Raw genomic sequence first — 13,492 nt, forward strand, 5'->3', positions numbered from 1 at the left:
AGTGAGCAGTCCTGATTTATTATAGACTTGAATTAACGGATTAGAGATGTTCCAATCTGATATTTTGTAATCTTGCACGAGTAACTGCGACTTCAAACTTCTTTCAATTTCAATGCGTGCTTTATTAGTTTTAGTATAAAACGATGAAGGTGGATGTCCGGTTTGTTCTCGTATAAGAGCTATAGGTTCACTGGTGCTGTTCCATCCGTCGTAAATTTGAGGACGAGTTTTCATCGGATCCTCACCTGGTCTTAATCTGAAATCTATCTGTATAAACGTTAAATTCATTGCAAACCCGTCTGGCATCCCGATCCATTCTAACAACAATTTACATCGGTAAGCAGAAATCATAAATTCTTGACCTGTTTGAGTTGGTAATTTTTTTACTGCACGTTTATGACATGTGTCTAAGATTTTCAAGCGACTGTGTTCTTCAAAACGATATATGATATAAACCCGACTACCTCGCGCTCCATCGACGTTACTCCTAAACAACAACGAAATCAAATCGTTACTGCGGATATCTAGTTGTTTTCTTCCGGTAGCGCAGAGTTTGTTGTCGGACTCACCGACGAGAAGGTAGTTTTCGTTACAGAATATCGACGGCTCGATGTCGAAGTAAACTTGAACGAGAAAACTTCCCGGTAAAGAGCTGTTGACGAACCAACGGCATTCAACACCGCGCACTAACGATGGATAGTTCGGTGAAACGATGTAACCGGACGTAGAATCGACGGAGTATTGAGTGTTGTTACAAGATGAACTGACTGTAACAGACGCGGCTTCCTCGACAGAGTTTGCGCGATCAGCCCGCGTAAATATACAGTCTCCGCAAGCGATCAGTAAAACTACGAACAACGCTTTCATTCGCTGCATATTGAACACAATTCACGCTTCAAAACAAACACATTTCTAACTATTTCCAAGTTTTCACGACCTTTCTCTAAAGAGTAGCTGCAAAGTAATGACGAATTCGCAAATGGCAGAAGTTGACGAATTGATCGAGTCCAATTATTTTGTAAAAAAAATCCGCCCCTCAAACTGGCGCCAGTCTCGTATTTGTGAAACTTTCATCTGTTCTCGGTTTCGCTGTAATTACCGCGGTTTCTAAATTTAGACGTGTTTCAATATATCGTGTTCAAAATCATGTGCAATTATTTCTCTAAAAATATTTACTGTCTCTCCCGAACTGCTTTTAGTTTGTGATAATATTACAGGACATTTTCTATCTATACCTCAAAATATTCTGCGTCTCTGTAAAACACTTCGTCAATATCAGTTCTGATAATTCATACTCTACAGTCAATATAATAACTGAGTTGAAGCTAAATGAAGCGCGTTGATATCTGATTGTGGCGGGTGAGGACTTGTTCGGTGCTGACACGGAGAACCAACACCAACCAAGTAAGACGACGATGACAGCGGTAGAATAGAAACTGTGCTCATAACGAGCCAACAAATGCAGCAAACACCGATAACGTATTTAGGAGTTATGATCGGACTTCTAGAAAACGGGTTGACTATATTTAGATATATACGATATTTAGAATTGAGAGATATGTTATAGCAGCCTCTATTTATTACTCTTGATGATTTGAATAAATATAAATAACTGTGCCAGCTGCTGCTGCTGCTGCTGCTGCGATAGTTCTAAGAAATTCGAGTTTCAGACAATGGACATTTGATTAATTGAATTTATTGCATATTTACTATGATGATATCGTCTTAATTTTATTTATTTTATGATAAGATTCGTGTTTAATTTCAGCGACGATTCGAGTTATAGACAATGAAAATGTTATTTATATTACAGACAATGAAGATTTGATTAATTGAATTTATTGCATATTTCCTATGATGATATCATCTTAATTTATTCTAGGTGATAATCAATTGCAAATAGTTCTAAGATTCGTGCTTGATTCCTGTGACAATTCGAGTCATAGATAATGGAAATGTGATTGATAAATTGTGTTGCAAACTGATTTTTCTTTCAATTCGATTTTGAAAGGATTTAAATTACTGCATAGAACTATCATTTTAACGAGGACTGTTAGAGAATATCTGATATTATATCTACTTCATATATTCTACTTCGAAACTCGGAATTGCACTTGCGCGAAACGACGCAAAATCGTTCTGGCGTATTCTAAAATCCACCCAGGAAAAAAAAACGAAAGAAAGGGTAATAAACCGATATGAAATGAATTCGAAACTTATTCTGCCGGCCTGGGCGAATCCGTTAACAATGCTACTATTGATCCCGACCTCCAACTTAATAATCGAGATCAATTAAAGTCGCAGGAGCCACATGATTTAGATTTTCCTGTTACGATAGAGGAATTTGTAATAAAAATACTGAAACGCGGAAAATCGCCTGGATTAGATAATATACTTTCTGATATGTTTGCGGCTACCCTGACTATATATTTTAATGCCATTTTAGAAACCGGTTTGTACCCAAGCGATTGGTGTGAGGGTTGTATCACTCCGATCTATAAAAAGGGATCCGTATCAGCTTTCGACAGTTCACATCTCGTGTATAAATTAGTATAGTTGACTCTCTGTCTCTGGGATTTCACTCGGGCATCCAACCTAAACTAAAACATTGATTCTTCCAGTCAGAACTGAAATATGAAATTGTTGTTTTTCAGATCAGCCATTCCTCACTCAGGACCTTATTGCGGCCAATACCCCGAAGCTGAGTAAACCGACGCTGTGAACTCCTGACATTTTTGAGATAATCCATGATGCTTCACACAGAAATTGGTGGTGAGTAGATTTGTAGGTTTTTAATACTGGCTATAACAGATTACAATGTGCATGTATCGAGGCAAATTAAACATTATCATTGAGATCAATACTGTTTTTCAGATAAGCTCTACTTCTCTCAGGATCTGATTGCTGTCAATGTTTGCTGACTAAACCAACAAGGCCGGACAGATATTAGTTGTGTAGCTCGGGTGTCACATCTCCCAATGAAACGACAACTGATCGAAATAATCCATGAAGTTCCACTCATGAATTGGTGAGCGGACAATTTAACTTCAATTCTAAATTTCAAACTTAACTTAGGTCGGATTCAAACTGATTCAAGTCTAATTAAACTTTGGTTGCTTTTTCAGAGAAGATCTTCCTGTGCAGGATCTGATTGCTGTCAATGCGTGTTGATTAAACCGACAAATACAGTTTCCAGATTCCAGACCTTCCTCACTTCATCAGGACCTGATTGCATCGAGTGTGTGCTGACTAAACCAACCTGGTCTGATAGAGGACTCATATGTGAGCTGAAATCTCTTCAAGGAAAAGATAATCGAAAAACTGCTCACATAAAGCGGTGAGTAGAGATTTTGAATTGTATCTCTTTAGGAAACTGAGGTTAGGTTAGATTTAATCTTAGTTTTAAACAGATGGACCCTCGTTATAGCAAACTAAAATACAGTAGACTCAATCTGAACTCGGATCAAATGTGACCATCGATTTGCGTTTGAATTTAAGCTAAACCATAGAAATTTGACTGGCATCATTGGATGTAATGACATTCTAATTACTGTGTTCGAAGTGTTAATTTCCAAGAGTTACGAAGAGTCTTACGTTTTATCGGTATATAAACAACTTGACAAACTGCACCAGACGTTAGATACATTCAATCAGCAGCCTTTCAAACTTTCAATAGTGATCGCTTGAAGCGATGTGGTTCCATGGATACAAACTGATACCCGCATTAAGCGTACGTAATACAATGGATACTCGGTACCGTAAAACTGACGGGTTTGAACAGTTCATATGGCTGAATAACAACTTCGCTTACCTAAAGGAATTTACTTGCTTATACGAAAACGGCAAAATATTTATGAAAAAGTTCTAACTTTAAATCGCGGTTGAGTATGAATTTTTTTCCGCAATGAAAGCAATTTAAAACAAAATATTCAGTTAACGAAACTGGGTCCTACATAAAACTTAAGATGGGGCATCCATTCGGCACCTACCCACAAAAGTGGTTGATATCGAAAAGCGATTTCTGTCATTTCCAGATGATCGTACCAAAGCATTATCTATAGGCTAACTCTCCAAACTACCCGTTGATAAACCCACGGTCAGAAGAAAATCGTGAGCCATTAAAAAAAATTCAAATTGTTCATCGTCCAGAATTAGTGTATAAATGGAGATAATGATAACGGATAACTGATTACGCGTGATCAACTAAAGTACCTGTCAATCCAACTGTATCGTGACCGGAATTAAACTAGGACAAATAATCATAAACCTTAAACCTGTTGAATCTGAACGCTTCGAATCATCACCCGATTACCGAAAATGTAACTGTGGCGAGCAACGCTCCAATAGACTCGAATATAGTCATCTTTCGAAATTAAATCTGATATAGGGGTTAACATGATTAAATTGTGAGAGAAATAAATCTACTATTCTGTTTAAATCACATATTGCGTGGTATATCCGTTGAGAGTCTGTCTCATCGGTAGCGATCATATTACACAAGTGCATACCAGTTTTTGATACCTAAATAATGTGGTCTTGATGATTGAAATAAAACACTGTGATTATCAATGATTCTGATCCTACCAGGGAAGAACAAGTAGATAAAATATATAGTCTTTTTAGCGTTGAACTTGACTTCGTATTCTATTGAAAATTGATTCCATATATCGATCATGATATTCAATGCTTATGATATTTTGCATGAGGTATATTGCACTTTCTTTTACGTGGCAATTTCGTTTACCCGAATCGGTCACCATACGGTTCGGTGGTGGCTGAAAAATAATTTCATCCGGTGGCACATTTAGTAAAGTAGTATAGTATCTATTTTTCATTAGGTCGTTACATTATTACATTATTGATATCGCATGATATACAGTGACAAAAATGTAACAAGAAAATGTGGGCATGCACGCACGCACGCACGCACGCAACACGCACTACATCGGTGAATACATTCATAGATAAATAAGTCATCATCTATGTAATCGTCTATTTAAATTACACTGGCCAGTAAAGGGCTCACCGAGATCTCACCCTTAAATCCACACCTGAAGTAAATACTATTGCATTCAACAAATAATCTACAATGAATCTAATAGCTACGAAAAAACACTAATTTATACGAATAGTGTAGATAAAGTAGTGATATAAAAACTGAATGGACCATAGGCCCAAAGGTCATCGTTAATATCTGTCCTTTGTTCTTTAGATTCATTACTAGAGTTTGGTGCGCGACCATGAACATTAAAACGATTCGTTTAAAAGCTCCTTTATTGCTATTGAAGTGTTCTTAATCTACTTCTTTTGTTGACGTTTATATCTCGTTCTAATTGATTTCATATCGATCGTCAGTATTGTATAAAGAAGCGGATTCAGAGACGAGTTGATCGGTAAAAATAGAACGGCCAGCCAAGCGGCCACCTGGTTCGGTATCTCGACCGAAAATACGGCGCAAAACTGAACGATTATTATCGGTAGCCAGCAAAATAGATTACAAAGATTGATTACTAAACTCCTTCGTGCTAAAACCAGTTCGGTAGGATCGGCTCTACCCGAACCCGACCTACTCCCAGATACGAGTCTATACATCTGAGCGTACGTCGTCATTATCGTAGCCAATATGGCCGCATTAAACACGGCAAAAATAGCGAATGAATAGTGCCAGCCATTGACGTCGATCGTCAGTAAATTCATAGGCAAACAAACTCCGGTTGTACCGTAAAAATTGTCTCCGAAGTAAGACGACGATGACAGCGGTAGAATAGAAACTGTGCTTATAACGAGCCAACAAATGCAACAAATACCGGTAACGTATTTCGGAGTTATAATCGGACTTCTGGAAAACGGGTTGACGATATTCGAATATCTCTGACGCGTTAGAATTAAGAGGAAAGTTAAGGAACCTTCGCACGAAACGGTGACAATAACCCCGGCGAGACGACATAATGAACTATCCGTCCAGGTTTCAGAATTCAGATAATAAACGGCTTTGAATGCGTGGTCAGCTCCTGCGATCAAAAACAAATAGACCGACATCAGAAAATCACAACCGGCAATATTTATGATGAGGATATCTGAAGATGTGTTACGTGTTCCGGAGGATTCCATCCGCAAAGCTTGAACGCGAAATAAAATAACGATACTGTTAGCGAGAAAACTGAAAGATGCGATCACCCAGATGATGGCCCTCAGTACAGCGTTACCCATCAGGTCAGAACAGGTGGAAAATTGATCAGCTTCGGGAAGACATCGATCAACATTCGGTGCCATGCAGCAAAATTTGTAAGCATCCGAAGCGAGGTATTTCAATGATGTAAGATCGCCCAGAACGTTTCTTTCTACGGATATTACTTCGGAATTGTTGACGAGATCTAGAATTTCAAGTCCAACCAATCCGTAAAAAACATAGCTGGAAATATAATGTATTCTGTTACTGCTGATATTTAACGACTGTAATGCGGATAAACCTTTAAATACATTTTCACCGAGAACCGATATAGAAAGTTCGTGAAGATTGAGAACAGTAAGTGACGTCAGACCTCGGAAACAACCGTCTTCTAAATGTTGCAGCGGATTTCCGATAAGAAATAGTTGTTTTAAACCGATCAAACCTGCGAATGTATTAGTAGATAATGATGTTAAGCGGTTGTGTGTAAGGTCTAATGCGTATAGATTGTTTAGATTTGTTGGGAGAGTTCTCGGTCCAACACCACGGGGTTTCGGGCTCACTCCACTGACAGGCGATGGGAGTGAGGAAGCGAGCGAGGAGGACTGTATAGGTTCTCGGACAGAAGCAAAGCAAAGGCCGGGCAGAAGCAGAAGCCAGGCGGGTCGACAAGGCAGAAGCAAAGCCAGGCGGGTCACCAGACAGAAGCAAATTTAGCGAGTCGGCCAGAGTCACGTCCCCTGGTTGAAGCAGCAAGGCAGAGTCGTCGTCCTGTCCCTTGAAGCAGCCGTTCCTTTCGTCATGAAATGACTAACTTTAAGACTTTCTTCAGACTATAGCGATTTATTTAGCGGAGAGATGTGTACAGTCAGGCTTGCATAGATGAACTGATTTTACAGGATATTTGTTGCGGCTTTTATACAAAATCAGGCTGGGAACTAATTATGATTACAATCTGTTGAGAATGTTACAAACTGTCAAAATGTTACTATAAAAAGGATTAAAATATACAAACGAGAGAACAGGCACAGTCTTAAACTAGTTAGAAACAAAATAATACACGTGTTATAGATTATGAAACGCGAGTTCACACGGGATCTCGGTGGTAACCAGGTCCACGCGCACTATAGCCATCTGGCTTTGATAAACTGTTGTAACGGTTACAACATCCTCCCGCGCCAAAGTCCGGTATAGTCCAAATACGGTAAATCACGAAAATACACGAACACGCGTAATTGTTCTTTCACGAAAACATTGATAATCGGCGGCGAATAGATGATCGGTCCAACATCGAGAGTTCGCAATAAGATATCCGCGTGTCGCAAACAGTTCAGGCATCGAGTCGACAAACTTTCGTCGCCGGTCGCCTGTAGACTCCGCTTGTCGTCTTGAGTTCCACTGAGCGGACATGTCCATCGCTTCCGGGATGGACATTGATGATACGTCCGAGCGGCCACTGACCACGTGGCAGGTTGTCATCGGCGAGTAGTACCACATCGTCGATTTGTAGGTCTCGGTTTGCGGTCTTCCATTTGGTTCGCTGGACAAGTGTCGGCAGATATTCCCGCGTCCAGCGAGCCCAGTACTGATTAGTGAGTGCCTGGGCCTGTCGCCATCGTTTTCTGGCGTTCAAATCATCAGCATCAAACACTCCGGGTGGTAGGTTCGGGTTCGTCTTGCCGAGTAGAAAATGGCTCGGTGTTATCGCCTCCGGTTCGTCGTGGCTGGAGTTGACGTACGTCAGTGGCCTCGAATTCACGACGGCTTCGACTTCGGTAAACACGGTGTGCAGCACTTCATCGGTGACAATTTGTTTTCCCAGGACCACTTTCAAGTTTCTTTTAACGGACTGGACCAGACGTTCCCAAACTCCACCCATATGGCTAGCGGCAGGTGGGTTGAAATACCACTGGATGTGATCTTGTGACGTTGCATCGGCGATTTTCGTCTGGTTCAGCTTCGCCAACTGGTCTCGAAGTTCCTTCTCGCCACCAGTAAAATTGGTCCCATTGTCCGAGTAGATTCTCTTTGGTTTTCCGCGTCTAGCGATGAATCGCCTAAGTGCCATTATGAAGCTGTCCGTGTCTAATGAGTACGCAACTTCCAAGTGCACAGCTCTGGTGGCCAGACACGTTACCAGCAGCCCGTATCTTTTCTCCGTCTTACGGAACTTTCTCACTTGGAGCGGTCCGAAGTAGTCGATACCGACACTGCTGAACGGGCTCGCGGTGTCGAATCTGGCAGCAGGTAGGTCGGCCATTATCGGCGGCTGTGGCTTCGCTCTTCTTTTAATGCAGTAGGCGCATCGGCGAACGAGTTTCTTCACGGTCGAACGACATTCGGGGATCCAGAACTTCTGCCGGATTTCGTTCATCGTTACTGCTAGACCACCGTGGAACATTTGGTGGTGATAGTGGTGGATGATTAGTCTCGTCACTTCGTGGTTCTTCGGCAGCAGTATCGGATGTTTCGCGGCTTCTGCGATCGGTGCGTTTTTTAAGCGACCACCAACTCTCAAGACACCGTTCTCATCAAGCTTCGGAGTTAGCGGCAGTATCTTGCTAGTTCTCGAGATTGGTCGGTGGCTTCGTAAATCAGCTATTTCCTCGCCGTACGCTGCTTCTTGTGCCGCTTTGAAAATCAGCATTTCCGCCTCTTCGAGCTCTGAAACTTTCAGCGGCTCGGTGTTCGCGACGTCTCGCTTCATCAGGATCGACTTAGCCCTGACTACTGTCGCGACGACTCGTTTGTATTTCATCCACGAGGACCATCTAGCAGGGTCTGGAAGCGTGGTTGACACTTCTGCGACGGACAGTGTGTTGACTTTCTTAACTTCGGGATCGTCTTGCAGCATTGAGTCGACTAGCTTCGACTTCGGCCAGTTTGTGTCATCAAGTTTGAGGAATTCAGGTCCTTCTAGCCAGACGCTGGACTTGAGTTCTGTGACGGTGGCACCTCTCGACACGATGTCAGCTGGGTTCAGACTTCCTGGGATGTGTCGCCATTGGTTTGGATGCGAGAAGTCGTGGATTTCAGCTACCCGATTGGCGATGAAGATGTGGAATCGTTTCGTTTCATTTGCGATATACTTCAGCACAATTTCGCTGTCCGACCAGAATATCGTCTCATCGATTACATAGCTGATTTCTTTGCGAATGGTGTCGGCTAGTCTCACGGCCAGGACTGCTGCTTGCATCTCTAACCTAACTATTGATAGTTTCTTCAGCGGGGCGACGCGACATCTGCTCATGACGAATGCGACTCGGACGTTGCCATCAGCGTGTTGCGTGCGAAGGTAAGCCACGGCACCGAAGGCTTTATCGGATGCGTCACAGAAGACATGTAGTTGTCGCCCGGTCGACGGCACATCTGGTGCTCGGTAACATCTCGGAATTTTCAGCATCTCAAGTTTGATCAATTCTTCGAGCCAGATCTGCCAATTTTCTAGGTCCCCACCAGTTAGTTCATCGTTCCAGTCGAGTTTCTGACACCAAAGACGTTGCATCAGGATTTTCGCCTTAACTGTGAATGGTGCAGCAATGCCAAACGGGTCAAAAACTGATGAAACTTTGCTTAGCACTCCCCGTTTGGTAGCCGGCGTCATTGCTTCTCGGACCTTGAAACCAATCGTGTCTGACTCTGGATCCCATATCACCTCGAGGGTACGTTCAGCGGGTAGCTGGTCGGCCATCAAATCGATCGACTGGCAGCTGACTTCGGATGGTGGTAATGCTTGCAGGACTTCACGACTGTTGCTCGTCCATTTCGTCAGTCTGAATCCACCACGTTTCACCAGCATCGTTACATCTTTTGCGCGTTGAATAGCTTTGGCGGTCGAATTTTCGGACTTCAGAAAATCGTCCATGTAGAAATGTTTTCTAATGGCTGCGGCGGTTTCTGCGTCTACTTCTGATTCATTGTCTTCTGCTGTCTTTCCTAAGACGTAATTCGCCATGGCTGGAGAACACCGGGCGCCGAAGATTGTGACTTGCATTTCGTAGACGTCTGGCGGTCTCGTGGTATCTAAGTCTCTCCACAGAAAACTGAGGGCTGGTCGGTCCTCTTCTCGAACTTTTACTTGGTGATACATCTGCTCGATATCGGCCGTTATAGCAATCGGCTCTTCTCTGAATCTTAGCAGGATTCCTGGTAGGCTTTGGAGCAGATCTGGGCCGGTTATGAGTTGGTTATTCAGTGACACTCCCTGGTAAGTGGCAGCAGCGTCAAATACTACTCTGATCTTCTTCTTGTTTGGGTTTACGACGGCGTGATGCGGCAAATACCATCTCTTCTTCTGGTTAGAGGCAGCTTCAAGTGGCGTAAGTTTACGGGCGTAGCCATCGGCGATGTAAGCTGCGAGTGTCTGCTTATATGCTTCTGCTTTCGCCGGGTCACGAATCAAGGACTTCTCGGTCGTTTCTAATCGGCGGTAGGCCATAGGGCGATTATTCGGTAACTGCACGTCGTCGTTCTTCCACAGTAGGCTCGTCTCGTATCTGTCACCGAGACATCTCGTTCTCTCTCGCAGGATCTTATCGGCTCTGATATCTTCTCGGGATTCGGCTACGGGCTTGTCGTACTTCGTTCCGAAAGACTCCGTTGACCACCATGCATCAAGCGTCTCGTGGATATTATCGGTCGACTTCCCGAGGCACAATACGTTTCTTTCAGTCGTCTGTTCGGTATTCGCCATATTGCCGGTAACGGACCAGCCAAAATCGGTTCTTACGGCAATCGGTCGGCCGGGCCCTGCTGTTCTGACTTCGTGCTGGATGATGGCTTCGATGACGTTGGCTCCCAGCAGAACTTCTACTTGCCCGGATGACGTTTCTGGTATACAAATGTCACTGAAGTAGTTTTCGATTATCGTTTTCTTTATCTTCGGCATCGAAACGTTCAATCTGGGTACAGCCCACGCCTCGTTGACTTCTATGACGTTTTTGACGGCTTCGGGTCCGAGCGGTTTGATTTTCATCTTGAATTTAAGCGTCTTGTACCGTTCACCGTCATTTTCGACATTGCTCAACTTCAGAAATTTTCTCTCGCCGCTGATACCGAGTCGATCAACAAGTCTGCTACAGCACAGTGACGTTTGTGCGCCTGAGTCGAGTAGCGCATAGGTATCTTGGTGCTGACCTCCGTCGCCATAAAGTCTGACTGGAACGACTTGCAGTATGGCGTTTGACACGTTATGCTTCTGGCGGCTAGTAGTGTTGATTTCGGCTTCAGTCTCGTAGTATTCTTGGTTGTTGACGGATGATTCATCTGATAGACACACTGCAGCGACTTCTCTCTTCGGGTACACTCGTTGACTCCCGTGTAGCAGGGGGTGATGTTTCCCCTTGCAGTTTGGCTGGGTACATGTTTTCTTGCCAGGACAGAATCTCACACGATGACCTTCTCCCAAGCAGCAGAAACATCTCTTTGACTCTGCAATGTACGCTGATCTCTCGTTGACAGACTTCAGCTTAAACGTTCGACATACAGCGAGCTTATGGTCTTCGTTGCAGAGTGGACATTTAGCTTGATTCTGGGTCGTGAACATCGATCTAGTATTCGGTCGTGGTCGGTCGAAACTTCGAGTTTCTCTTGTTTCAGTCCGCGTGGCTGGACAGTTCAATGATATCTTCACTTGCTGCGTCAACCATCTACTCAAGTCAGACAGGTTTGGGCGGCGTGGTTCAATCTCAAATACTTTCTTGCCCCATTCACGGTTGAGTTCTGGCGGTAGCTTCATTACGATTCGGCGAAGATTCTCTACGCTTGCTAGGTCACCCTGATAGCCGAGATTCTCAAGGGTCGTCACGGCACAGTGAAGGCTAGCTTGAAATCTTTCGAGCGGTCCTGCATCACAATTCTTCAGCGGGGGCTGTGTGAAAACTTTCTTGAGGCACGCTTTCACGACGTCTTCTTCTCGGCCGAATCTTTCTTCGAGTGATCTCAGAGCTTGGTGATATAGTCGACCTTCGTACATCATACCGGCAATCGTCTGCTGTGCGACACCGGTCACGGCTGACTGCAAGTGCGTGATTTTCTCTGTGTTTGTAAGATCTGGTTGGTCGTCGATCAGCGCCTTAAACAAACCATACCATTTCGGCCAATCGCTTGGATCACCGTCAAACTTGTGCAAATGTATCTTCGGTACGGACTTTGAGAATAGATGGTTCGATCTTCTGCTTTGATTGGTTGGTTGGTTTCGGTTCGGCTGATATTCGGGTTGATACGACATGGACCAGTCAGGCGGCGGTATAACGGGCTGCATCGGCGGCAGAGTTCTATCGGGCTGTGACATCGGCAGGATTCTATCGGGCTGCGACATCGGCATGATTCTATCGGTCTGCGACATCGGCAGGATTCTATCGGGCTGCGACATCGGCAGGATTCTATCGGGCTGCGACATCGGCAGGATTCTATCGAGCTGCGACATCGGCAGGATCCTATCGGGCTGCGACATCGGCAGGATTCTATCGGGCTGCGACATCGGCAGGATTCTATCGGGCTGCGGCATAGGCAGGATTTCGTCGTCGAAGTCACGTAGGCGATCAGCGTTTAAGACATCTGCGTCTTGGAGGCTGGCTTCTAGCGCGGCGGCGTCGGCTTCGTCTTGAGCCTGGGCTAGCTTGGCTTGACGAGTGAGTTCATCTTGTTGACGTTCTATTTCGAGGCGACGTCTCAGTTGTTTTACTTCAAGGGCCTTCTTCTGCGCACGTACGGTGGTTGCTCGTGACGCCGCTGACGAGGCCTTTGACATGACGGATGAGGCGTCGTCAGCTCTTGACTGCAGATAGGTCTTAATGCTAGCGACCATCTGTGTGTGCGTCTCTTCGATTTCGGTGACGTATTTCTCTGCGGCGGCTGTCTCAGTTTCATCGTTGAGGCTATCGACGTACGTGTCGTTGGCTATCGCGACATTTTCTAAGGCGTCTGCTAACTTCTGGACCAGCGACACCAACTGGGTTCGGCTGCCTCGAACTTCGATCAGCGTGGTCACTTGGTTGCAGATCCGGGTAAACGTTGCTTTTCTGCAGCCTCGGGTGGTCTTCAGTTTTCTGCTTTCTTCGGTCATCTTTGTTGTCTTCTATCCGGTTCGAGGGACCAGTTAATGTTGGGAGAGTTCTCGGTCCAACACCACGGGGTTTCGGGCTCACTCCACTGACAGGCGATGGGAGTGAGGAAGCGAGCGAGGAGGACTGTATAGGTTCTCGGACAGAAGCAAAGCAAAGGCCGGGCAGAAGCAGAAGCCAGGCGGGTCGACAAGGCAGAAGCAAAGCCAGGCGGGTCACCAGACAGAAGCAAATTTAGCGAGTCGGCCAGAGTCACGTC

General features: G+C 44.5%; 1 protein-coding gene across 1 annotated transcript; it reads right to left on the minus strand.

Moving 5' to 3' along the window:
* Nucleotides 1-7,499: 7,499 nt before the first annotated feature.
* Nucleotides 7,500-13,235, minus strand: LOC141911243 (uncharacterized). Its single transcript, XM_074802229.1, has one exon. The coding sequence runs from the start codon at nucleotides 13,233-13,235 to the stop codon at nucleotides 7,500-7,502; it is 5,736 nt and encodes a 1,911-aa protein (XP_074658330.1).
* Nucleotides 13,236-13,492: the final 257 nt, after the last annotated feature.

Source organism: Tubulanus polymorphus, chromosome 9, assembly GCF_964204645.1.
Source record: "Tubulanus polymorphus chromosome 9, tnTubPoly1.2, whole genome shotgun sequence".
NCBI lineage: Eukaryota > Metazoa > Nemertea > Palaeonemertea > Tubulaniformes > Tubulanidae > Tubulanus > Tubulanus polymorphus.

Coding starts and splice junctions, on each gene's coding strand:
- LOC141911243 (XM_074802229.1), bottom strand. CDS start 13,235: ATGACCGAAGAAAGCAGAAAACTGAAGACCACCCGAGGCTGCAGAAAA.